The following is a 24,486-nucleotide window of genomic DNA, read 5'->3' as shown; positions in this document are numbered from 1 at the left end:
CAGTATGGCCAGTGGTGCACCCCAGCTCCCCACTGGCTTTAGCCACAGGCTGGAAAGGTTGGTCCATGTTTCCTTTCTCGTCCTGGGGTGTTACTTTGGTCTGGGGTTGAGTGATTCCTTGTTTGTCTGAGAGGGCACCAGACGGATCAGATGAGGAATTCGGGGAGTTTGTGCACTGTGTTGTGYTTTGTCCTAATTTCTTGGTCTCCTCTAGTGTGTTGTGCCCAACACTGCAGATAACAGGATTGGGAGCAGCCTGGAGGCTGCCCCAGGCCGTGCCTCAAGGAAGCAGGAGTTTAGGGACAGGGCAGTAGGAACCCACGGGCAGATGTTCTACCTGCTTCTGAAAGAGATGGTCCTGATTCAGGATAAAAACAGAGCAACTGGAAAWTCCTCAGAGGCTGCTTTTGCTCATATTTGGCTGCAACTGGCARTACTGGGGATAGTTCTTTCTTTATTYTTTTTCTTAATTAAGCAAGAATGGTTTTTGCATTGGTAAACGATGAGTCTTAAAAATAAAATTAGTCTCCAGCCTGAKGCCAAGCATGGACAACGTTAGCCAGAGAGGAGAATTTTTCCAGGAGTGGAAATGGSCTTTGTCATAAAAGCTTCAGTGGGGTCCTGGATACCTTCACAACTGCTGCTGTGGGCACTGYAGGGGTCAAGAGGGAACTACAAATAAAACAACGCTGGGAAGTGATTTGCCTTGAACAAATCAAGTGAGGGGATGAGAGAAGACGGATGGGGAAGATGGAGAAGGGTCTGGTTTGCAACTCTTCCATCCTCTCATCCTTTCCCCACCCACTGCAGACATTTATGGAGATGGGTGGCTACACGTGCTCTTCCTGTGGCCTTTGAGATCTGGGGGACTTGCATCTGTGGGATGTAACACTTTATTATGGGATTATTTCTATCTTCCTTGGTTTCCTGGCATTACTGCTCTGCCAGCTCTGTTGCTACCACCTGATGTTGATCTCTCAAGCCAGCTGTTCCCACAGCATGTTGTGTCAGGTGAGTGTTGGCATCCCTTGACTGTCCTTGCAGGCCACCAAGGGCACCTTGTCCTTAGACTTTGAATTCCTGCTGTTGTAGGTACGAGTGTCTAATTCACCTCATCCTCCTCCTGCAGCACARCTGGRCAGGTAAAAGCTTTTGCTCAGCTTCCTTTTCAACCCAGCTATCACAGAGTCTTTGCAGTTCATTCCCGCTGTTAGGTTGGGTTTTTATCAGCTGCAGTGATTGGAAGAGCTGGGAAGTTGCAGACATGTTTTGTCTGGAGAGATGCCCCTTTGTCACTGAGATCCACAGGACCTGAGGCCACGGGCAGCAGCAGGATGGGGCTACTGGGACAATTTGGTTCAAATATTGTGTTAGACACGTTGGAGAAAGAGGCAGAACCTCAGCCTGAGCTGTCTGTTTTGAGCACTAAAGAATGGGACCCCTCTGTTGTTTAGGGTATCTGTGGGGAAGCCACAGCTGGGTGCTGCTTGTGGTTGCTCCTTGCCTCAGTTTCCCCGTGCTGGAGAAGAGCTGCTGGGCTCTCCCAATGGGGAGACTCTGGACTTCACAGAGTGAAGTGACTTTTTCCATCTAGATAAATGTTTGCCCTGCCTGTGGGGTCTGGAAAAACGGGTCTGTATGGCTGGAGCTGGTTTGGGACGGGAAGGTGCCTCATTAGCTCTCAAATGAGGGGAGGAGATAACAGGCAAGGCTATTGAGATGCCCTTGTTAAGAGACTCAGGGGTCATATGAGCTGCCCCAAATCCTGAGCCTYTCCCTTTTCCTAGAAGTTTTGGGATTTTGTGATTTACTGACTGATGGCTGACCCAACAGCCTCATTGCAGTCAGAATGATGGCACGGTGCTGGAAAGAGATGAGGCTGCTGTGTGTGTCTCGAGCCAAGTGGGAAAGGAATTGTCCGTCTGCGCTTACACACCCCACCAGCAGAGCAGACAATTGCTTTTTGAGGGATTCCAGACCTTGCATGTTAATGTGGGCACAARTGCATGCAAATCCTGTTTTAGGGAGCGCAGCAGAGGCATCTCATGGCCCTGCACGGCCGTGGCATTCCTGCTTCTCGCTTTGTCTRGAGCCGGAGCTGCTCCCTGAYGCAGCCCATTTATTTCCATCCCAGAAGAAACAAGTGAGAAGCAGAGATAAGCAGCGCTGCTGGGTGATAAGGGCTGTTTACCGAGTTCCTTCTTTGTCCGAGAGGAATTTTAACATTTCTGCCACAATTTTAAACTCTGCCTTCATTCCTGCTGTTGCCGGGAGGGGTTGGGCTCTTGGGCTGCCCTTCCTCAGAATATCTGCGGATCCCAGCCTGGGCAGGCTTTGCCTTGTTGCTGTTTGCTGCATTAGGATGTGCATGCACATCCACCAAACTGGAAGAGCCCTGTGGCCAGGAGTTTCACCTGCAGGCTGGGATGAGCTGCCCTCAGCATCCTAGAGAGCCCCATCCTGCCTGTGCCACCCCAGAAGCTGACAACAGAGGCTGCTCCTGGCTCTTTCTCTTCTTTGCTGGACACATCATTAGCAAGGACCTCCTTTGCCTTGGTGCCAGGTTGCCCTCCATCTCTCCTTCTTGACTTTTTTGCTCTGCTTGTGCTTTCCCCATTTGGAGTCTGCTGGYTTTTCACAGCAGGGAGACCTCATTTCTCTTCAGAAAGCTGGGGTCACTCTCACACCTCTCTCCAGAGCCTCTCTCACAGCACTGGTGTTTTCAGCGTGGTTTAGCTTATTGTCGGTGCCATTGCTGAGATGAAAGGGTTGTGGGAGGCYCCAGAGATGGCAGAGGCTGTGCTTTGCTAACAGGGATGTACAACAAGGGGCTGCCTCATCGCAGAGACCTCTCGGGTCAATTGGTTTTGTGTCAGGATCTACGTAGGTGGACCGGAGCTGGGAGTGCGCTTCTGCATCCCAAAAAAGAGGGGCTTGGAAGCCAGGTTCTCTGCTTGGTGTGTGGGGTCCTGTTTGCTTCAGATTCCCCGTGTTGAGCGAAAAGAGCTGGCTTGGGGTGGTGGATCTATTTGCACCTTCCTCGGGCACCAAGGTGTGGGTAAGGATAGGATCAGGAATGGGCTTAAAGTCTCTGAGGAGGACTTGTTCCGGGAGCACCACGTAAAAGCAGCCAATGCAAAATAAAACACATCCATCTTGTAACTTCRCTGGCCTGGAGGAGAAGAAATTTTTCAGTCTGTTTTTGCGCCGTTGCTGCYTCGTACCATGTGAAGTCAATTCAAGGCAGGCTCCTTTCCAGCTAAATCTGACACCAGGAAATGTTCTTTTTTCTCCCCATTTGCTTCCCGCCGCCCTGGCCCCGCCGCAGGACAGCTCTGTGCACAGCTCGGTGCCTCCCAGCCCCGCCGGTGCTCCCCAGCCCGTGCCTCCCGCAGCAGCCTGGCTGCCTCCGCTCCCCTCTCCCCCCTGCCCATGAGCTACAGCTGCTTAAAAGCTCCTTTATTTACCCTCCGTGCCCAAAGCCAGTCGTGCTGTCAGCCATCCTTGCTGCGTTGTTCCCTCCCTGGTGCTGGTGATGTCTCTGAGTCGCCAGGGCAGGTTTTTCCCCGAGACAAACTTGCAGACCTGGGATGAGAGCAGGATGGAAAGGCTCGTGAATGRAGATGGGATTTCCAGACAGTGATCGGTGTTAATTTATTCTTGCTTTAAAAAACCCAGCTGCCTGCGCTCTTCTGAAGTCRTGCAGGGCTGCACAGGCAGCAGGGGTTGTTGATGCTGAGGTTTTGGTGGTGGKGAGGCTCAGCCAAGCCGAGCTGAGAGGTTTCCTTTGGGAAGAGGTGCCCCCCACCCGTGCTGCAGCACCCTGGCTGTGCAAGGTGTGTGAYACAGCCATGTGCTGAGCATCTCCAGGTTGTGCCGTGCTTCCCATGGTGCTGACTAACGAGGAACAGCCAGGCAGGCTGCCAGCTGGCCCTGCTCCTCTCCAGCACCCACCAGCTCTCTGCCATGGCAGTGGCACCCACATTGTCACCGTGGTCACTGCAGGCACGGGTGAGCACTGACTCGTACGTCGTCTCGCGTTGTGCTGCTCTGCACCGAGGGCAGCAGGGGAAAACTGGCTTTTTTTTCAATTTCATCTCACATTTGAAATGTACATTTTGATATTAAATTTTTACTATGGGGATTTATTTTTAATTATAGTGTGCTGGAAGATGATAAAATAAAGTTGAGTAAGTGAGACCTATGTGAAGAAGTCATGGAAACCTGATCACAGAAGTGGAAAGACACTCCTAGGACACTCAGTATTGTTCCCATGAAACAACATATCCTAATGTAAAGAAAATTGTAATTAAAGCTGTTAATCATCTGCTTTTAATGAGGGGAAAAAAAGCTGAATATCCCAGAGGCAAGAAGTTGATTTTTGTGCAGTTTGCCCAGGGAGGTGGCATGSAGATGGTCAGGTTTTAATGGTGCAGAGTTGTCCTGGCTTGGGGACATCACTACTGAGTATACAGCTGMATGTGTTGTTTTCATCTTCTGCTTTTCTGAGTGGGGAGGCCACTCACGGGCAGTACTCGCTTGCCTGGGATGGGGCAGGAGGGAGGCTGGGGTAAATGAGCTACCCAATCCAGTCCTCAAGCTCCTGGCTTGTGTGGTGTGGAGGGGTGGGAGTGACCTCTGAGGTCTGACTGATCATACATCTCACCTATTCATTCTTTGTTATTACAAGTCCTGATTTATCTCATTCATTAAAAGCCAAAACCTCTGATGCTTCCCTGCCATCTCCCATCTCCTGAAGGGGATGTGTCTGGAGTGGGAAGGAGGAAGGAGTCTGAGATGGCTTTTTCCCTGTTGGAATGCTCATCCTCCCAGAAGACTTTTGGGTTTGTCCCTTTTTGAAGCTCGTGATCAATATCCCTAAAGTCAAAATTTGGCTAAATCCTGAGCTCCCTTAGAATAACTATCTCCAGTGCCAAATCTGGGGATCTATGAATTATTCTTAACATCTTGTTGCCTATTGAGCTGCTTTTAATCGTAGCGTAAAATGAGATGGAAACAGCAACGATACCAATGACTTTGCTGAAGGCAGAGTGCCCCTTCCACGCCCTTCCACGGTAGCTGATTAATTAAAGTATTCACATGAAATGGTACCTTGATTATTTTTTAAGGAAACAGCCAGAGGCGATGCCGAGACTCCCCGACTGGACGCAAACCAGACGCTGGGGTGTGTGGGGGTTGCTGTGTGGTTTAAATCTGATGAAAGGCAGGAAATGGGAAAATCTGGCAAATCTCCCTGGCTTGACTTAACGGAGCCTCTTGACTTTTGCTAGAGTGCATTTTTTGTGCTGTAATGGCCAAATGGAAATTTAGACTTGAAGCTGGATCCGAGCACTGCTATGCTTAGCTGGCTTGTACACAGCAGTGAGAGAGAAGGRAAGGTGTTTAAAAATTCCAGCCCCCGGGTTTAACTATTGCTTCCCTCTGAATTTCTTCGCTTTACCTCMGAGCACAGAAACCTGCAGTGGCAACTGCTCCCTTGCTTTCTGTGTGGTACCTTATTATTTCTGAGATGTCTCCCTTCTGCTACCCAAGTGAAACCTTATCTCATTCCTCAGAAGTCAGTGGTGCTTCATTAGTGCAAATTAATTCAGAATCCTGTGTGGTTGTTTTAAAATAGATACCATTGACCCAGCCTGTGAAAGAGCATTCAGTTTTCAGAAATAGAAGCCAATTTATCAGCATTCCCTTTAACCTCTTTTTCTTTGTTGGGGTGTGTTTTCAGCCARGTTTGTCCTTTGCTGTTACCRTGGYGAAGGGGTGYGATGATTGGAGGGATGGAACACCTKTCCTGTGAGGAAAAGCTGAGACAATTGGGATTATTCAGCCTGGAGAAAGCTCTGGGGTGACCTTTCAGTACCTCAAGGAGCCTGCCAGATTGCTGGAGAGGGACTTTTTACAAGGGCATAAAGTGATAGGACAAGGGGGAATGGCTTTAAACTGGAACAAAATAGGTTTAGATTGGATATTAGGAAGGAATTCTTCACTCTGAGAGGGGTGAGGCCCTGTCACAGATTACCCAGAGAACTTGTAGATGTYCCATCCATTGAAGTGTTCAAGGCCAGGCTGGATRGAGCTCTGAGCAGTTGGGTCTAGTGGAAGGTGTCCCTGYCCCTGGCAGGRGATGWTGGAACTGAATGATCTTTAAGGTCCCTTTCAACCCAAACCATTTTRTGATTCTGTGCTGTSCTTGCAGCCCTGCAGATAAAAGTTCAGGTTCAAGCCTGTGAAGAAAACCTGACACAGGCCATGAGCTGCAGGAGCAGCCCCTTTAAAGAAGTGTTGAGAATAAGTGATGTTTGCAGTGAATTAAGCTAATGGCTGTTGAATTGCAACCTATGGGCTGTTCTTTGAGTTCTTGTGCTTTCTCCCCGAGCTGCTGAGCTGCAGTGTGTGCCACCCAGCCGGGTGGTTGAGATTCCATTGCTGTGTGACTGTGGGTTTTGTAGCCTCCCTTAATTTAATTTAGCTTTATATGTTCAGACTGTAATCAATTTTTATGCCACTTTAATAAGCAAATTTATGCTATCAGCATGCTAAAGGGACTTGTCATTCACAGCTTCCCAGTCAATCCACCATTTCCCACTTTAGTGAAGTGTTCAGTTGTTCTAAATTGGGTAATGACTCTGCAATTCTGGCTGGCATGTCAGCCCCCACCAGGCAGGTGCACAGCCTGTGCCTGTGCTGGCCCCTGGAAATACTCTTTGGGGTGYAGTAAAGGGACATTTTATTGCATATCCCCAAGCATTGGACAGTCTGACTCAGATGGATTGCCAAGCGTTGTTACAGCAAATATGGACTTTTATTTCCTCCCCATAAGAGAGACAGATCCTGTGTTAGAAAATGCTGGAGTGTAAGAAAGGGTTGAGTTCAGTCTCTGCAGGCCAGCAACTGGCTGGGATTGCTTTCTTTAATTTAAAGCGCTGCTCACTGGGGCATCTCCTTTTCTCTTTCCTCTCYTTGCAGGAAGATTTGCCTTCACTGTAAGTGCTCCCAGGAAGAGCACATCGTAACAGTAATGCCTCTGGAGATGGAGAAGACAGTCACGAAGCTCATGTTTGACTTCCAGAGGAATTCGACTTCTGACGACGAYTCGGGCTGTGCCCTGGAGGAGTACGCCTGGGTCCCCCCCGGCCTGAAGCCTGAGCAGGTAAWGATGGCACCACCCAGTTACCAGAAAATAATTGGTTTTGCACGTTCTTTGGAAATAGTTYCCCTGAATTTTCTCCTAGGGGTGCRAGCACTTGTTGCACGTGGCTGTTTCTGGGTGTGCTTGAGAGACTTGCAGAGACAGGTCTGGTCTGAATGCACAAACAGGACAAAACAGACACGTGGTCCTTGCAGGACCTGTGGTTTTCTGCGTCTGTGGATGTAATTGGTAATTGAGAGGGGGGAAACAAAATACCTCCAGGATGGGATTTGTTGTGGTTGTGCGAGGGAAAAGATACAGACGTATCTAATATTTCACTGGGAAAAAAGCGATGGAACTCCAACGTTTCCCAGGGACTCAGTGCTTGTGTTCTGTCCTCTCCGCGGTAAGTCCAGGGCAGACAGTCAAAGCTGGTAGATTACTCTGAAAAACGGGCCAAAAGCTTTGTGGTTTGGGTTTTTCAAGCATAGTGTTTATGCCTTACTGGAAGGAGTAGCTTAAATGAAGCTCAGGTCTCTCGGTGCAGGATTGAGTGGGGTGGATTAGACCTCAGTGTGCTGTCTGTGCACAGCGTGCCTTGGTTCTGCTCCTTGCAGTTTACATGAATCCTTTGATTTTTATGCTGGTCTTTTATATGTTCAACTCAGAACTTAATTTGCAGCGGAGATTGCAAAATGAGCTTAGCCTTGATAATTGCAGTATGATATGATATGGCAATCATTTTAAACTGTGTGAGGAGGCTGGCAGAGGGTGGAAAGCTTTCATTCTTGCTGCTAGAGTTGCTGTCCTTAAATACTGTGTTTTCCTGAGCTTTTATTCAGACCGGCTTAGGCATTTCCTGAAATATTTTGGCACCACCCGTAGGCTGTAAATATTATCTGTCTGATTAGAGAAAATCCAGTTGTTTGGTGGCTTGTTTTTTTTTTTTTTCCCTCATCTTTATAAGCCTGGCTCAGAAACTCCACAGCGCCGTGTGTTTCATTCGRTGCCATCCAAGCGTGCAAATCAGGCAGCAGCCTTGTTTTCTGTCATCTTCCTTATGTCAGAGGCTCCCTTTTTGCCTCGCAGGAGGTACAGGACGTGGTGTGTGGAGAAATGCAGATGGTCCTGGAGCAGCTCTGCTGGTCCTTCATGCTGTAGTGACATGAACCAGTCGGGTTTGGGGGTCCTGTTGGGGACAGTGCCCCAGTTGGTGCCACCTGCTCTCATGGCTGTTTTCTGTCCAGGCGTGTCGGCAGCTTCTGGAGCCCGAGCTGCCCTGTGTTCCTGCAGCTTTGGCTGGAAATACAGGTATTTAGTGACAATGGCACCTGCCCAGGTAGGCATGTCTCTAATGAGCACTTCGAGGCACGGACAGTGATTAAAACTCATTTTCARTATGGTTGTGATAATTCCGGGAGACCTGTGTGTTTCTTTGATCGCTCAGGTGCTCTTTAATAAATAGTGTGACATCAGGGAGTTTGGGATGCTCAGGAGGAAATAGAAGTCCATTATCACTATCAGTGGCTACTGACATCYCATACATTACCCAGGTTAATGTATTTCTAGGTTCTTCCAGCCTCTATTTCTTGCAGAGGTCATGGGGCTGCTCGATCCGAACACTCGTTTTCTCGTTACGCTCCTCAGTCTGCATGGCTGGGCCTTTCAGCAAATTTGCCACTTCAGACCTGTCTCTAATCACCATGGAGATGAAGAGCAGCGTAAGCAGAGCCAGAGACAGGCACTGAAATCCGTCCAGCAGAGCTCATCTGCCAGCTCTTTCATGGCTTTTCACGTGTTAGATGAGCCACTGAGGTGACAAAAGCGAGGTGTGACTTCCCTGGGCTGTGCAGGAGSCACAGTGCAGGGCTGGGGATTGTCCCTGGGTGAAGAGCAGTGTMCTGAATTTCATGGGATCATGGAATGGTTGTCCCATGGCTGGGGATGCCCCACAGTGCAGGAGGGGCCGTTTACCTCCCATGGGGGTAGGAGATGCCTCTGCAGCAGCACATTGGGGCAGTGTAAGTGCACAGGCAGACGTGTTGCTTTCTGGTCCTTTAGTGAGGTTTGTGCACATGATGTGGAGCCTCTGCAAGGCTGTGCCTGCCATGGAGGAGCTGCTGGGCTCTGCTCTGGCTGAGGGCACCGCTGTCAGGCTGGGCTGAAAATACACATTTGCAGGAAGGGAATTTTTCTCTGCCTTCTGCTATTTCACTGGGTTTTTTTTTTTACTTTTTTAAGTGAAGCAGATGAAATGAAACAACTTTTTCTGCAATATTCTACTTTATTAAAATCTCTATGCAGCATATGAACTGGGGAGGTAAGTGTTCCCCTGAAAGGCTAAGGCAATTTTCTTATTATACTTGGACGGCAGCCTTCCTACCTCGCTGTGCTTGGGAGACAGCGCTCACGTCTCACTCAACACAGCAATTTACGGGATTTCAGTGGGGAGGAGCTGGCCTGCAAAYGTGACATCGTTTTTTGGCAGAGTTCACAGGTCATTTCAGTATTTGGAGAGTTTCTTCAACCCAAAGCTCAAATTATTGTCRTCTACAGGGGAATAGACTCAAACCYATAAGGTCTCGCTGTATTTCTGGACACAAACTCAGGCATCAGCTGGTCTGGGSTACCTGTAACCTGTGAAAATTGTGTTGGTTACTCAATGCCAACTGCTGAAGGCAAAAAARGCATTGGCCCTGTGTTCACAGATGCTGATCCAAACATTGCAATGAGGAGTGGAGCTGGAAGTTATCCCTTATGTTATGGCTCATCAGTGTAAGACTGCAAAGGGCTTTACTTAAAAGCCATAAATGCAATATATTTATAAATATAACACAGGGATTAAGATTGTAATATAGAAAATGAGAGCAACCCTGCATTAAGGTATGATAAAAACTTACMTGGAAAACCAACTGAAATGTATGACATCTCTGCTCAAGAAAGAGGGGTATAAACTGGAAGGACACTGGAAATACTATTTTATTGAGGAGCCTACTTGAGCTTGGTTTGTCCAGCCTCGCAAACTGAAGGGTTATGATCCCTCTCCTGTCCATTAGAAGGGGAAGAGCAGTTATCAAAGTTCCAGCTTTGACCCAAGGATGTAGATATAAACTGTCTCCAAATGCATTCAGGCAGGAAATTGGAAGAGGTGTGAAACCATCAGAGGTGTAAGGATCGCAGACAGCCTGCCAGCCTGAGGAGCGAGGGTAAAAACCCAGGACTGAGCTCCATAAATTACAGTGTGATAACGAAATAGGGTTTCTTGTAGCAATCAGCTTCACAGGATGACCAGGAGGCTTTTGTGGGGTCTAATCCCGCTTGGATTGGACCTTAATGAGAAATTGTCTTATGGCAAAAGAGAGATTTCTCTTCTGGAAGATGGGGATGCAGAAGGGAATGGCAGAGGTTGTTGTACAGAAGTTGGGAACAAGGGCTTTGAGAAATGCTCTTTTTTCTGCYTGTAGTTCAATGGTTGGATAAAGAAATAAGCGTGAAAGCCTTGAAATACCAACAGAAGTGTGTCCTCATTGAAGCAAAATCCCAGACTGAGCCTGGCTGCAGAGCCGGAGGAAGGTATCTTTGGGAGCCAGTTTGTCTGCTGAGGCTGGCAGTCTGACAGCTGATCCTCCTTGACATGAGTTTGAGGGCAGATGCTTAAAAAGGAGTCCTTTTGTGATGTGTTTTCCACATTTTTAGGCAAGGCATGTGTAAATACATGTGAATGTKCAGCCTTGAATTCCTTGGGCCTGTGGTTTGGAGAAATCCAGAGGGGTTATAACATGCCAGCTTGAATTTCTGAATACAAGGGATATTTGAGGATTTCTGTCTTTATTGTGTCTCAGTAATAGGAGCAGCTGATTATGGGCAGAAATTTTAAATTAAACAAAAGATAGGGCTCTACTTCAGCTGCGGTGTGGCTTTTTGTACAGCTCTGGGATGCCAACATTTGAGAACCTTGCGTGTGCCCTAAGAACTTAATTCTCTCTTGTTGTCAGCACAGTTGCTCTGGTTGAGTCCCTTAAAAAGTTATGAAAATCTCATCTGAGCTAAAATTAGCAGCGTGAAGGTTCAGGGGACCATTTTTCTCTAAGGCAGCCACTAGAGCTTGGACCTCAAGAGCTCTGCAGTGGTGTGAAACTTGTAGCTGTCACAGGGAATTTACTCAGGGGCTAACATACATATTAATCCCTCTTCTGGATCTTTCGCAAGACCTGTTGCAAGGGCTTGAGTTATAAAACCTCCAAGTTTCATCAGTTGCTGTTCAGGTCACAAAGTGAGGAAAGGRGAGAGGAGATGGACCTACACTGAACATGCATTTACACCTTACATAAAGATTTTCACCGTTCTGGTGAGGTGGAAAGGACATTTTCTGGGCCAGGCATCTCTGGGGGATGCTTTTCTCACTTGTGCCTGAGTGTCATGGTCATTGTTCCGTTTCGTCCTTTCTTGAGCTCTCTGAGTTCAGCACAACTGTTTCACTCCTCAAGATGCTGAAGTCTTGCACGTGGAGAGGAAGGAGTAACACAGACCAAAGCATCCCTGTGCCCCAAACCTGTGCAGTAATGGGGAGCAGACAGGCTAACTTATGACCTGGTGGAGGAAGGACAAAAGGCCCAGGAAGGGCTCTACCTTCCTGACAGATCCTGATCTTCAGGGCAGGGTGGATGGGAAGCTAAGGGTGCTGAGGAGCTGTTGTTATTCCTGTACCCTGCTCCCAGGAGCTGCAGCTGCCTCTCATTTTGCCCCTTACACACGTGCACGCTGGAGTATTTTACCCAAAAGCCTCATTTCAGCACATTTTGAAAAGCTCTCCGGTTTCACTTTGAGGTAGCCGTGAGTCCATCACCTCTCCGGTGAACTCTCTCTCGGTATCTAAATAGCCCGGCAGTTAGCGGCTCTTATTTCAAGGCTGGGGCTGTCTAAATCCAGCCTCCAGGCATTGGACTGTGCCGAATGCATCCCAGCTGCTGGATGGAGCAGCAGTCCCGCACAGGAATTCTTTTTCCGTGTGTGAAGCCAGTGCTGAGTGACTTGGGGGCAGCTGGGGTGGGGTTGGAGCTCCTGGAGCTGTTCCCCCTGCCTGGAACGGAGTGGATGGAGGAGTTTGAGCACATCCCATGCTGCAAAAAAAACTCACGGCAAAACCATGTGTGTGGATTTCGGCTCCTTTTCTTCATGCTGGGGTGTTGTCCTGATCGCGGTGAGCCAATAGAAGCTGTTAAAATTACTTAATCCTTGAACAATCTTCCTATCAGGGAGAGAATCAGCTGCCTTTGGTGGGCCATGGAAACCAAGCCACTCATCTGACATGGTTTGCTCCATTCTGAAATTTGAAGCAGCTGTGTGGCGGTCAGCAGAGGTGAGAGGCAGGGGAGGAGCAGGGATTGGAAAAGGAAACTCAAAAATCCTKGGCTACCCAATAGAAACTTCTCCTTTAGCGTGATTCCGGTGTGCAATTCCAGTTTTTCCGTGTTTGCGCTGTCCCATGCCTCAGAAATCCAGCAGCGTGCTAAGTGGGATAGCCAGGGGAATGATCAGCGATGATCAATGCAGCAGATGATCATTATCACTCCCGGTGCTCCAGGGGACCCTGCGGGGCGTGCAGCACAGACCTCTCCTGGTGCTGTTAAAAGCACTGATCTGGCTYCTTTGAATCCAAATTCAATTCCTGCTTAAAAAAAAAAAAAAGGAAAATCGTGTCATACGCTTTCACAAGTTTTAAAACGCGTGGACGCAGGGCCTTCATTCAAACGCTGCTCTTTGATGGCAGCAGGAAGCGGCKCTTCCGCGGGATCTCTGGAGCTGCAGGGATGCTTGGCAGGGCTSGGACCGGGGAGCAGCGGCGCTCCGACGCCTCGGCTGCTGTCAGCCGTGGGAGAGGAGCGTGCGGAAAGCCGCAGAGCGTGCCAGAACAAACAGCACTCGGAAAAATGATTTTTTCCCTTTGTTCCCTGCTTTTGTCCCTCTGAGTTAGGAGCGCGTTTCCAAGAGCAAGCCCGGCGTTGCGGGATGCCGGACTGCCCGGCGCCGGGGATCGCATCTGCCGGTCTGTGAGTGCTCAGGGGGCTGGGGGTGATGGGGTCKGCTCCCAGCTGGGGTTTTGGGGTCTCAGGGGACACTCTGCATCCCTCCAGGGTGCGTGCCTGGCTGCATCCCCGTGCTTGGCAGACCCAGCCAGCAGTTCCCACTCTCCTCCTCATCTCAGAGCATCTGGCCTTGCTGTAAGGATTGTTTTGCTTCAAAAAATAAATAAGTGCTTTGTATCCTAATGGCTTTGRAAAAGGAGGACGTGCCAGACTCGGGCCAAAGCACACTGAACCCGTTTTCCAGGCTCACACGTGCTGTCATCTGTGCAGTTTGCGTGTGAGTCGACGTGTACAGGCATTAGCAGCATTTCACAGACATATTGGGAAAGTTATTTGCGTGTGGTTTGTTTAGGATTTTTTTACCCCCCTTTCTTTTCCGAGGGAGGCCAGCAGGAATGAGGGACATGCAAAAGCATCAGGTTTGTTTCTCTGTCAATTTKAAGTGCTCAGTGTAAAGGGTCATTAAAGCCTGACGTGTGCTGTTCAGAAGCCAGCACCGGGGAGGAGCAGGCAAGCCACAGGAGCAGCTCTGCTCGCCCGGGCTGGCACAGGCTTGTCAGAGCCACTGGCTGCCTYCTTCCTGCAGCAGCCAAATCCCGTGGGAGTTTGCACGCAGCAGCGAGCCAGGAGAAGGGGCCACGGCCGAGCACACCCATCACTGTGCCAACAGCTCCCTGTGCTGCCACGGGACATCCCCGGGTGTTATGGAATGGGCTGCGGTACTCTGGCATGTTCCCAGGGGAAATGATGCTGTTCTGGGTATGGGGAGGATGTAGGGGATGCTGCTGTGTCTGTATTTTGAGCAGACTCCGCTGTGTGTGAGGATTTACTGCGCTGTGGCTGACTCAGCAAGGTCCCCTTGTTGGGGACATCCRTGTTCAGGCACCCTCCTGCACGCAGGCCAGCACGTCCTGCCCTGGCAGGGCTCTTTGCAAACGCCTTGCAGATGTTTCTGCAGCTTGTTTGGTTTGATGAGAGCCAGGCAGGATGGCCCAGCTGGCTGTGCYGGAGCTGTGAGGGCTGAGCAAGTCGGCACCCGCGCCAGGACACCGCGTGCTCCTTTGTAGTCCATCCCAGCTGTACAGTCATCCCAAACAGCCCGGTTTGGTGGGTGCTTTAGGAAGGGGTGAGTGCTCGGGGTGAGTACAACCAAATGCTGCTTCCCAACAGCGATTCGTGGCRTAAGAAACATGATATTTCCCCTCCRCCTCCTTTAATTCATTGATCAAAGGGATCCTTCATCAATAGCTTGAATTTACAGGATGTTTGCAAACTTTTCCTTCTAGGAGGTGTAAGGCTTTGCTCACAGATATGCTCATGTGGGTTTTGTCTTTGGTCRCCCTGGGACCGCCAGGACAAGCTGCAATGCTGCCTTCATTTAGCAGGGCCAGGGTAGCTTTGTAAACTGTCAAAGTCAAACTGGAAACATACCCCGAACCTAAGAAGACCACAGAACACAAAGGCATTTGTAAACTAATGTAATTACTTTCCTCAGTGCCTTTGAATAGAGTTGGCTCCAGTTTAAAGGCTTTTCCCTACCCYGTTTTTACATTATGTTCTTTCCTTTCTCCTGGTTTATTTCTTTTTTTAATTTCTACCTCCCCCCACTTCCCCTCCCCTTTTAGCATCAAGCAGCTGTTAATTTCCAAAACGTGTATCAGTTTTTGTTAGCAAAACGTGGTTTTTGGACGTTTTCCTTTTGAAGGTGAGAAGATGGATATCTGCTGTGCCAGGTTTGGCTGCACAGAGTGGGACGTTTTTGGGGCAGGATGGGGCTTGCCCAGCCGCCCAGTATCCCACGGCACCCAGAGCTGGCCCTGTGTCCAGTGCACCAGCCAAACCATCCCCGTGGCATCTGCGACTTCATGATGTTGTGTGAAGCCTTGTTTTAACTCAGCCGATGTTTTCCAGATTCTTCTGGGGTCTTTCCCATCCACATGTGAGCAGAAGTCAGAGTGAAGTGGGACAAGTGGGGAAAATAAGGATGAAGCTTAGTCCAGCCCCACAAACGGCCCCTGTRTGTTAGTGATGCTTGTTGGGRTAAYGTGGGCAGAGSRGATCTGTTCTGAGAGGAAACAGGAGGACTCAGAGCTGCTGTGCTGTACAGCAGAAATATTTAATAATAAAACAGTTACAGATCCTGCATGGTTTAAAGGGGAAATGTTATCTCTCCAGGGTCACTGCCCGCACTGTTGTCCTTATCTGGGTGCAACTCAAATTGCAGAGCCTGTAAGAGCAGTGAGGAGCACGTGTGGGGTCTGGCTCTGGCCTTGCAAGGCTCACCAGCTACAAGGCTTATGTGTGCTKCTGGATGGAGGAGGAGTTACTTTAGCATGAAACAGTGACCTTTTGTACAAAAACAAAGTGCAGACTGAGCAGTTCTCGTTTTCCAGCAAGTTAATGTTTTCTGCAGGCTTATTCCTTAAAAGCCAGATGGATCTAAGAATYTTCTTTTCCTTCTTTMTTTCTGAGCATCCCACAGGCAAATGCCAGCCCAGCTGCTCCCACTGGGTCAGAAATGCTGTTGGCAGCCAGCTGAGCACAGAGGTGGGGACACTGCCAGCCTGTGACCCTGTTCCTCCCAGGGCTGGGTCTCCCATCCAGGGGGCTGGGCTCAAGCCATGGGGATGGGTGATGAATGACAGTTCTGTAGCACAAGCCTGGCTTAATATCAGCCTGGACAAGGGGCGTCCTTCAGCTCTTCATCTACCCTCTGGATGGATCTCTTGGGATGGGAGTGATGTCCCAGGWAAAAGGATCTGTGCATCCCTCTGGTATGAGTTTTTCCTCATGAGGAGGGGATGGTGGCTGGAGGAAGCCCTTGGCAGGTGTAATGATTTTCTCCCCAGAAGATGTTCCTCAAGCACTGGACAAGGATTGGCAGCTGCCCCTGCTCCATTCTCTCCATAAGCACCCCTGCACCCCTTGGCTGATGCAGATCCAAAGCAAACCCTTTCAGGTTATTTCAGGCAACAGAACACAGGTTAGAGCCTGTTGTGTTTATTTTGTTTTGCTTCTCAAACCAAATTGCCCATCCCTGCCAAGCTATGTTGCTGGTGTGATGGGAACCAGTTCCTGCAGACCTGCTGAGAATAAATGGAAAACTTCCCAGCGGAAGCAGGAATGGAGCTGGGCACGTACATCCYGCTGGATTGGGCTCCGGGAAGGCAGCACCCTGGCAGCTGAAGGAAGAGCTTCCATCCTTCATTTTTGCCCAGGGTGAGCGTCTTGGGGCTCATTGCTTAGGCATTTGGCAGCTCTTCATAAAAAAAAAAAAAAAGTAATTTATGGTCTCTCAACTTCAAGGACTGGGTGGGCAAAAAAACTTCACTGCAAGAAATCAAAACACAAGCTAACCAATGTGAGTGCAGGGCGCAGCCTGTGTGCATGTGGGGAATTTGGCAGGAGAAGCCTGCAGGAGCGTGTGCCGGGCAGTGTGGAAGCTGGAGCTCAGGAAACGGAATGGTGCGGCTGCTGGGGCATCACTGGGAGATTTTCAACTGMAAACTCTGCTACAGACTTGCTGCATGAACTCAGGGAGCTCATTTAACATTGTGATGCTGCAGCTGGTCCTTTGCAGTGTGTGTATCTGCTACCTCATGTAGCACGTCGTAAGAATTTCGGTATTTTTAATGTGCTTTGATGTCCSTGCACGAAGGATGCTCTATAAATGCAAAGTAAGTATTCTAATGTACGTAGTTTGTTTTCTTTTTAACATAACAAAATACTTCGCAGCCATTCTTTCTTTGACAGTTTCCATAGCTGGTGGGTTTGTTTCTGCTGTGCCTTAGCAAAACAAATTTAGGGTTTTGCAGTGGCATATGCTCAGTGTGTTCCTCGGCTTTGTGACATGAGCAGTTCCCTTGTCATCAGCGCTGCGGAGTTGCGTGTGGAAATCTGCTAAAAATCTCCCTTTCTGGAAAACCTGATGATGGGGAAAGGGGGATRGTGACATCGGTTTGGGGAGGAACCATAAATTGAGAAAATCACTGGAGCAGCTCTTGCTCGCAGGTAGTTCTGATTGAGAGCAGGGAGTGAGATGAATGCARAGCAATTATTCCTGAATAAAGCTAGGTTTAGATAGTTATTCTGGAATAAAAGGGTATTTCTTTGTGTAGAAGATAATTGCATAAGAGCCACCCCCGTCAGCCTGCGAGCCCATGAGTGAGCTCCCCTGCCAGCCAGGCCTGTGTGACCAGCTCGTGTCCCCAGCCCTCCCAGTGACCCACAGATGCTGTGGGCTGTGCAGGCAGGGAGGGCTTCTCTGGAGAGAGCTGGACCAGGTGGTGCTCTCTAGGCCAAAGTCCAAAGCATACAGCGAGGGAAAAAGCTGGTCAGAAGCCGCTGGAAAGGAAGTGTCATTTGGGAAAAACCCTGTGTAAGCTGCAGGCAGCGCAGCCACTCCAAAATGAATTGTAGATAGCTGAGGGAGCATCTCGAGGCTAATCCCACCGTGGCAAAGGCAGAAAGCTGTACACACTGGGAGAGCAGCCTGCATCTCTCTAGCCAAGCACAGATTTAAGGAAGCCAGCCAGCCCTCTGCTCCCTCCCGAGCATCCAGARGCATCTGGGGCTGCAGAGAATCCCAGTCCCAGCTGAGCTTTCCCTTACCTTTACCTTCTCCTTGTTCTTCCCAAGCCATCACCATCACTGTGGCTGTTTCGAGCGGCGGTGAGTCCTCTCCTGGTGCTGGCCCGGCCCTCGAGTGCACATCCCAGGTGTGGCAGTCGGAGCAGAGACGCTGGGGTTCAGGGTGTGCTTCCTCTCCGGGCTGCGCTGCRCTCCCAGCGCCGGGCACGCCGTTCCCCAGCCTTTTTAATAGCTGATTTTAATTACACGCTCCGAGACGAAAGAGAAAAAKAAAAAAACCTAAGCCTTCCAACAGATTTTATCTGCTGTTTATTTCCACAAATTGCTGCAGAAAAAAGCCCGGAGGGGTTTGATGGAGGTGGAGGCTGAGATAGCCGGCAACACGGAGACTGCCGGGGCGCAGCCTCTTTAACCTCGCTGCCGAGGCAGGTGCCGACACATCCCCGCAGCCGGCGCAATGCTCACACTATGGAGGCTGACGGAGCAAACGGTAACGCGCCCACCCCGCCGCCCCTCGTCCTCGGAGGACGAAGGACAGCAAACCTGGAGCAGTTCCTGCCTGTGCTTCCATGCTCAGGATCTTTGGGAAGACCCAGCGTGTGCTGCCTCAGGGGGTGGCCGCTGGCCGGGCGCGGGGACATGGGCTTGGCCAGGGAACCCCACTGCAGACCCCTCTCTTGCTCCCTAGGTGCACCAGTACTACAGCTGCCTGCCCGAGGACAAGGTTCCCTATGTCAACAGCCCGGGAGAGAAATCTCGCATAAAGCAACTTCTTCACCAGCTGCCACCGCATGACAATGAGGTCAGTATCCAGAAAATGTCCTTGGACATCAGCAGGGCTGCGGGTGGGGAGTGGATGCTCCTCCTGGGGTTGCTTGCGGCAAGCGTGGCTTTCCTTTCTCAACTCTTTCTGCTTCTCAGGGGGATTTACTTGAATTTTGGTCATCTTGCTGTGTAAATTGATCTATTTACTCCCTGCTTTGATTGTTGGAGGTGGGGATTTGTTTGTTTTTTAAAGTTAAAATTTTTTAAATCATCTTTCTTSAGTTGTCTGAAATAAAAGCATTTTCTCAGCCCTTGGAGGCCAAGGCTCCGTTAAAAGTGGCTTGGAATGCTGTTGAGATTATCTCGAGACAGATCCAAAGTTGCAAAAGCCTTTTCCCAGGTGCTGCTTCTGGCTTACCATGGGAGTGGGAATGAGTGTGCTGAGGAGGGGCTTCACTGGGGCTGAGCCTCATGAGCTGGGAGAGCCTGGCAAGCCACAGGTTGAGTCAAACCCAGTCAGAGCAAAATAAACCTTCTGACATCTCGCAAGAATGATGTGAGGCAGCAAAAAGGGTCTGGTCTCTGACGTCCTGATCTCACCAGTGAGAACACTGGCTTCTGGCAACCCGCAAAATTTCCTTGTGTAAACAAAAAGAATTATTTTCATGCCACTTTCTGAAGAAGCCGCTCTGGAAAATACATGTAGGTAACTTGTTTGATCTCGGTGAGATTTTAACAAGTTTGCCTGCGTGTGGCTGGGTGCCACGGGCACAGYGCTGTCAGCATGGGGGGAGCTCCAGGCACAAGGAAGGGGCTTCCTCCCATACACCCTTGGGCCTCAACCTGCCTGCCTGCTTCCCTGGCAGCTGCTGGAAACCCACAGGCTCTGACAGCCAAAAAACCTGAGAATAAATACACACAAATACTGCTACTGCAGCCTGTGTTGCTGCAAGTTAGCCGCGCGCGTCTGTGTGTATTTTCTGCAAACTGGCAGATTTTGCATCCRGTTTCCATTCATGCTCAGTTTTGTTCCTTTGGACATTCAAGGTGTGTTGGTTGCTTGTTTGAAATAACCCTGCTCGATTCCATGAGCCAGCTCTCCCATATAATGAGGGTGGATTGGGCTCTGGTGCTACATTTGACCTCCCTGGCTCTTCAGTTGTATTCCCCATTGAAATGCAACCAGCTGAGAACTAAGCCTGCAGGATGGAAATGGCCAGGAAAACCTCAGAGTTTTATAAGCTTCAGGGAAATTGCATCATTCATTGTTTGGATCCTTTTATKTTATTTCCTTGTTGCATTCCAGTGCAAAGGTTTTGCAAATGCACAGGCTTGACCCTGTGCTAGAATAGTTCACAAATCACTGGAGCAGTCATTTGTGTAGGGAAAAGGGTCTGTGCTCTAGAAATGCCAGTGGAATGTTATGAAGATCTCTGCTACAGAAGGGGAATGGAGAAAGTAGGGAAACCATCAGTCCAGTCGTTGGTCTGGGTGGGACTCTGAGAACCCAACTTTTCAGACTTTTCTACAAATTGAGCAGTCAAAGAGCAACCTTCCTCTTCCTCTTTCTTCTCATCTCTAGCTTTTGAGATTTTGACCAAACCGCAGAAGGCTGAAGCCCAGATACCTGCATTTCTGCAGCCTCCCTGAGCCAAGGGGAGCCCTGATAAAAAAACCCCCACGCAGAGGTTTGCAGCACCTATGGGGCTGTTCCACGCTGGCCAGGGAGCCAAGGACACCCCAGGCACTGAGCATCACTTGTGTTTTTTAGGTCCGCTAYTGCAACTCGTTGGATGAGGAGGAGAAGAGGGAGCTCAAACTCTTCAGCAACCAGAGGAAGAGGGAAAATCTGGGGAGAGGCAATGTTCGGCCATTCCCTGTAACCATGACAGGAGCTATCTGTGAGCAGGTGGGTAACGGCTGATGAACTGGTACCTGCATCACCCGGGAAGCATCTCTCCTGTGAAGACAGCCTTACMGAGGTCAGGCTGTTCAATCTGGAGAAGAGAAGGCTCGGGGGAGACCTTAAACACCTTTCCAGTACCTAAAGGGGCTGTAAGAGAGCTGGAGAGGGACTATTTACCAGTGATTTACATAGTGATTATGGAAATGGCTTTCAATTTACAGACGGCACGTTTAGATTTGATATTAGATTCACTGTGAGGGTGGTGAGGCTCTGACACAAGTTGCCTGGGGAAATTGTGGCTGCCTCATCTCTGCAGGTGTTCAAAGCCAGGTTGGATGAGGAGCCTGGTCTAATGGAAGGTGTTCCTGCCCATGGCAGGAGGGCTGGGACTGTTGATCTTCAGGTCCCTTCCGACTCACACCATTCTGTGATGTTCTGAAGCTTGCAGGACAAGCCCATGCGCATGACCCGGCCAGGTGTAATCACTGGGGTCTGTCAGGGCACATTTCAAGGTGTTTGACATGGAGTTGTCACTTCAGCTCCTGGCATTGTGCAGGGGAGTGGCTGTGAGAGCAGCAGGTTGGTGATGGGTGGCAGTGGGGTCACCCACACCCCCGTTAATCCCCGTTTTTTCCGACAGTGTGGCGGCCAGATCAATGGAGGGGACATGGCCGTCTTCGCCTCGCGAGCRGGGCACGGCGTCTGCTGGCACCCTCCTTGCTTCATCTGCAGTGTCTGCAAYGAGCTGCTGGTTGACCTGATCTACTTCTACCAGGATGGGAAGATCTACTGTGGCAGGCACCAYGCCGAGTGCCTCAAGCCCCGCTGTGCTGCGTGTGACGAGGTAAGAGCCGGCATCTGCCTCAAGTGCTGCTGCCCAGGAGGGTTGGGTGGCATTTCCCTCCATCCCTGACTTTTCCATGAAGGCATGCACACCAAATCTGATAGCTTGGCTTTGCCAAGGGTTCAAATAAGCTTTTCCTGAGGTGTCAGGTATTCTTCATTGCAGTTGTCTAGAACTGTTGTGAGTTAGAATGTCATCTACACTCAGGAAGCTGAAGGAGGGTTCCATGAGTGTTCTCAGTAGAAGCACAGTCCCCGTGCTGTGATTTTAGCCAAGCTGGTGATCCTCCCTTCTCCTCCAATCCCCCAGAAGAAGCCCCTGGTAGGATGAGTGCTGTGTTTCTTACAAGTTGGTTGTGTCTGAGTACATGCCAAGCTGAAATAGGCTTTGAGAGAGGCTGAACAAATAGAATGTAAAACCAATATAGGATATGGCAAAGAGTCGCCTCTGAGCACTTCTCAAGTGTCAATCTCTGTTTAAAGGGTTGGTGAAGGAAATTGCTCTGCTTTTTAAAGTTATGAAAACTGTAGCGTGGAAAACTGTATGTACTGTGAAATACCACTTCCCATCTTTGCAAGCGTGTAATAGTAAATATCCAAGGCTATATGCACTTCACATATAAAGAGCATTGATGTATGTGTCCAATTAAATTTGTAGCATTACCAGTAAGAWACAATCCCATACCATTCAACTGGCTCTATTTCTTTGTGGCTTAGGCTGGGTAATTTTTTTTCATGTCCTTTTTATTCCTGCAAATTCTCATTTAAGTCTTTCATTCAGCTCATTCTTCGGCATGCTTTTCTTCCCCTAAAACATCAAGTGTTAATTGTGAGAAACAGTAATTCAGGAGTAGGAGGAGCTGCAGGGGAAGCTTTTGGTGTACACTGTGCCAAGGCAGAGAACCAGGAAGCAGCCCATCCTTAACAGCCCTCTGTGCCCCAGTTTCCCCATGGTATAAAGACTGCAGTCACCTTTATGAGCACCCAGGGGTAGCAATGAGGTGAGGAGTCAGGTAGCTCCCTCTTCTCTCCTCTCCAGAGAGCTGCCACTTCTCCCTGTGTTTCTGCTCATCCTTTGTGCTCAGGTCCCTGTTTCAGAGATGGGTAAATGTGTTCCAGTAAGTGGCTGCTCTGTTCTTCTCAAGTCCACCAGATCGATAGGTTGTATATAAGTGTGTTTATTACCCTGATCGACCTTTCCAGTTGATGGATGAGCTTACTAGCACATTACTGCAGCTCTGCCTTAACACTTCGCAGTCTGGGCACTAACACTCCCGAGGAATTTGCATTTTAATGGATTTTCCTGGGAAATGATGGGTGCCCTGCCACAAACCGAACCACGGGAGTTTCCCAAGCAGGGCTGGGGGTATTTAGCTGTAAAATTCAGAGGTTGCACAAATAAAGGGGCACAGCTGCCATGCATGGGCAGGAGACACGAAGATTGGTGTCCACATCCCACTCCCTTTTCTGCCAGCTCCGCCCTATGCTCGTATCTCTTCCCCCAGATCATTTTTGCCGATGAGTGCACCGAAGCTGAAGGGCGGCACTGGCACATGAAACATTTCTGCTGCTTCGAGTGTGAGACRGTGCTGGGGGGGCAGCGCTACATCATGAAGGACGGGCGGCCCTACTGCTGCAGCTGCTTCGAGTCCCTGTACGCCGAGTACTGCGACACCTGCGCCCAGCACATCGGTACGTGGTGGTCCTTGTGGCTCCTTGTCCTGACAGCCCTGTGGCTTATGGGGCAACCACCTGTGCTCATGGCTCTCTCCCATCCCACCAAGGAGGTAACATGGTGATTTGTTTGGTTAAACCACTGTTTATCCCTTTTTGTAGTCAGAGAGGGGAGGATTAGCAGAGGGCAACCTCAGGAGCAATGGCAGCTAGTGAAAGCTTTCTCTGGCATAATAAAATTTATCTGGCATGGCTTTTTTCCTTTAAATCTCATTTTCCTGTAAACAGCCTGTCTCTTCGACTCAGATTTTTCCCATCCAGGCTTGCCAAAGGATCACATGATTTGATGAGCTACTGTCAGAAAAGATGCTTGTTCATTAGGCATCATTATTGTTTCTGAGCCTTTTTTAATCAACTTGCAGATAGATGTTCTCAGACARAAAGAAATAAGGCATCAGGGTCAATTTATGTTTCTAGAGCAGTGATTTGAGATGCACTTCATTCTGRGGGCAGCTGTCCTCAGGCTGGGTKGGCTGGGAAGCACCTTGCTGCTCTYCYCAGCCCCCTTTGCCACTTGGCTGAGCACCGTGAGCGTGCAGACAGCCCTTCCTTTGTCCGTGGAGGTGAGCTCACGTGTTCAAATATTTCATAGGCTGCAGGGAAAGAAAAAAAAAAAACCACAATTTTGCTCTAGTGCAGCAGCCAGATGGCACAGGGAGGGGAAACTCAGGGTTTCAGCAAAGCACTTGGAGGATGCATCTGCTGTGACCTGCAGCACATCCTTCCCAAAAGCTCAGCTGCAGAATGGTGAAGAAGCAGCTGTTAATGCTGTACTTCTCTTGTACTTCCCCCATCTGCTGTCCTTCACCCCAACTGGCCAGCTGCAGCCTGCTGACTGTCAGGTTTTYAGAGTAAAATGTCTGCTTTGGTGCATATTTGCACATTTCTAGCAGAGGAGGGACTGCAACCATTTTGCTACCAAGTCGCTCGTAGTAGTGAACTGAGCTCTGTGCCTACATAAATCAGAGGTAAGCTTGTGATTAAGACTGGTAAAGCTTGGGTTGGGTGGGTGAGGATGGAGTAAAGAGGCTCCTCTGCAAGGTGTCTTTGGGCAGCAGGAAAGGAGCTGATAAAATCCCACCCACCATCTTTTGTCTCTGGTGCCCACAAATGTAGCGCTCCCATCTGTACAAAAGCATTTTGCTTAGTGTAAGAGGAGGAAAGAACCACTTATATTAAACCTGATTCAGCTTGGAATAAAACAGACCATTAACACAGTGCTCATTTATAAGTTACCTGGCAGCCCTTGGCCCCGCTGTGGSTGTGCAGGCACATGTGGGGGGCAGTTTCTCAGCTAACGAGGGCTTTGGCCAGGAACAGCAGCTTCAGCGAGTGTGCAAATGTTTTAATTGAAACCCCARGAGTTTTGCTGTGATTGACACTGCTGTGCAGACACTGCTCCCTGGGGTTTGGCT

At 49.5% G+C, this 24,486-nt stretch overlaps 1 protein-coding gene across 1 annotated transcript in view; it reads left to right on the top strand.

Moving 5' to 3' along the window:
* Nucleotides 1-24,486, top strand: part of PRICKLE2 (prickle planar cell polarity protein 2) — a 100,805-nt gene that overhangs the window by 64,181 nt on the left and 12,138 nt on the right. The window contains exons 3-7 of the mRNA XM_057375333.1: nt 6,985-7,168; nt 18,512-18,625; nt 20,360-20,497; nt 21,135-21,338; nt 22,843-23,029. Of these exons, the coding sequence (XP_057231316.1) occupies nt 6,985-7,168; nt 18,512-18,625; nt 20,360-20,497; nt 21,135-21,338; nt 22,843-23,029 (827 nt within the window). The remainder of the gene's footprint in view (nt 1-6,984; nt 7,169-18,511; nt 18,626-20,359; nt 20,498-21,134; nt 21,339-22,842; nt 23,030-24,486) is intronic.

Source organism: Malurus melanocephalus, unplaced genomic scaffold (assembly GCF_030028575.1).
Source record: "Malurus melanocephalus ecotype Western Australia unplaced genomic scaffold, MMel_1.1 scaffold_245, whole genome shotgun sequence".
In the NCBI taxonomy this organism is placed as follows: domain Eukaryota; kingdom Metazoa; phylum Chordata; class Aves; order Passeriformes; family Maluridae; genus Malurus; species Malurus melanocephalus.
Note: the sequence above shows the minus strand (reverse complement) of the source record. Positions and strands in the feature narration are given on the sequence as shown.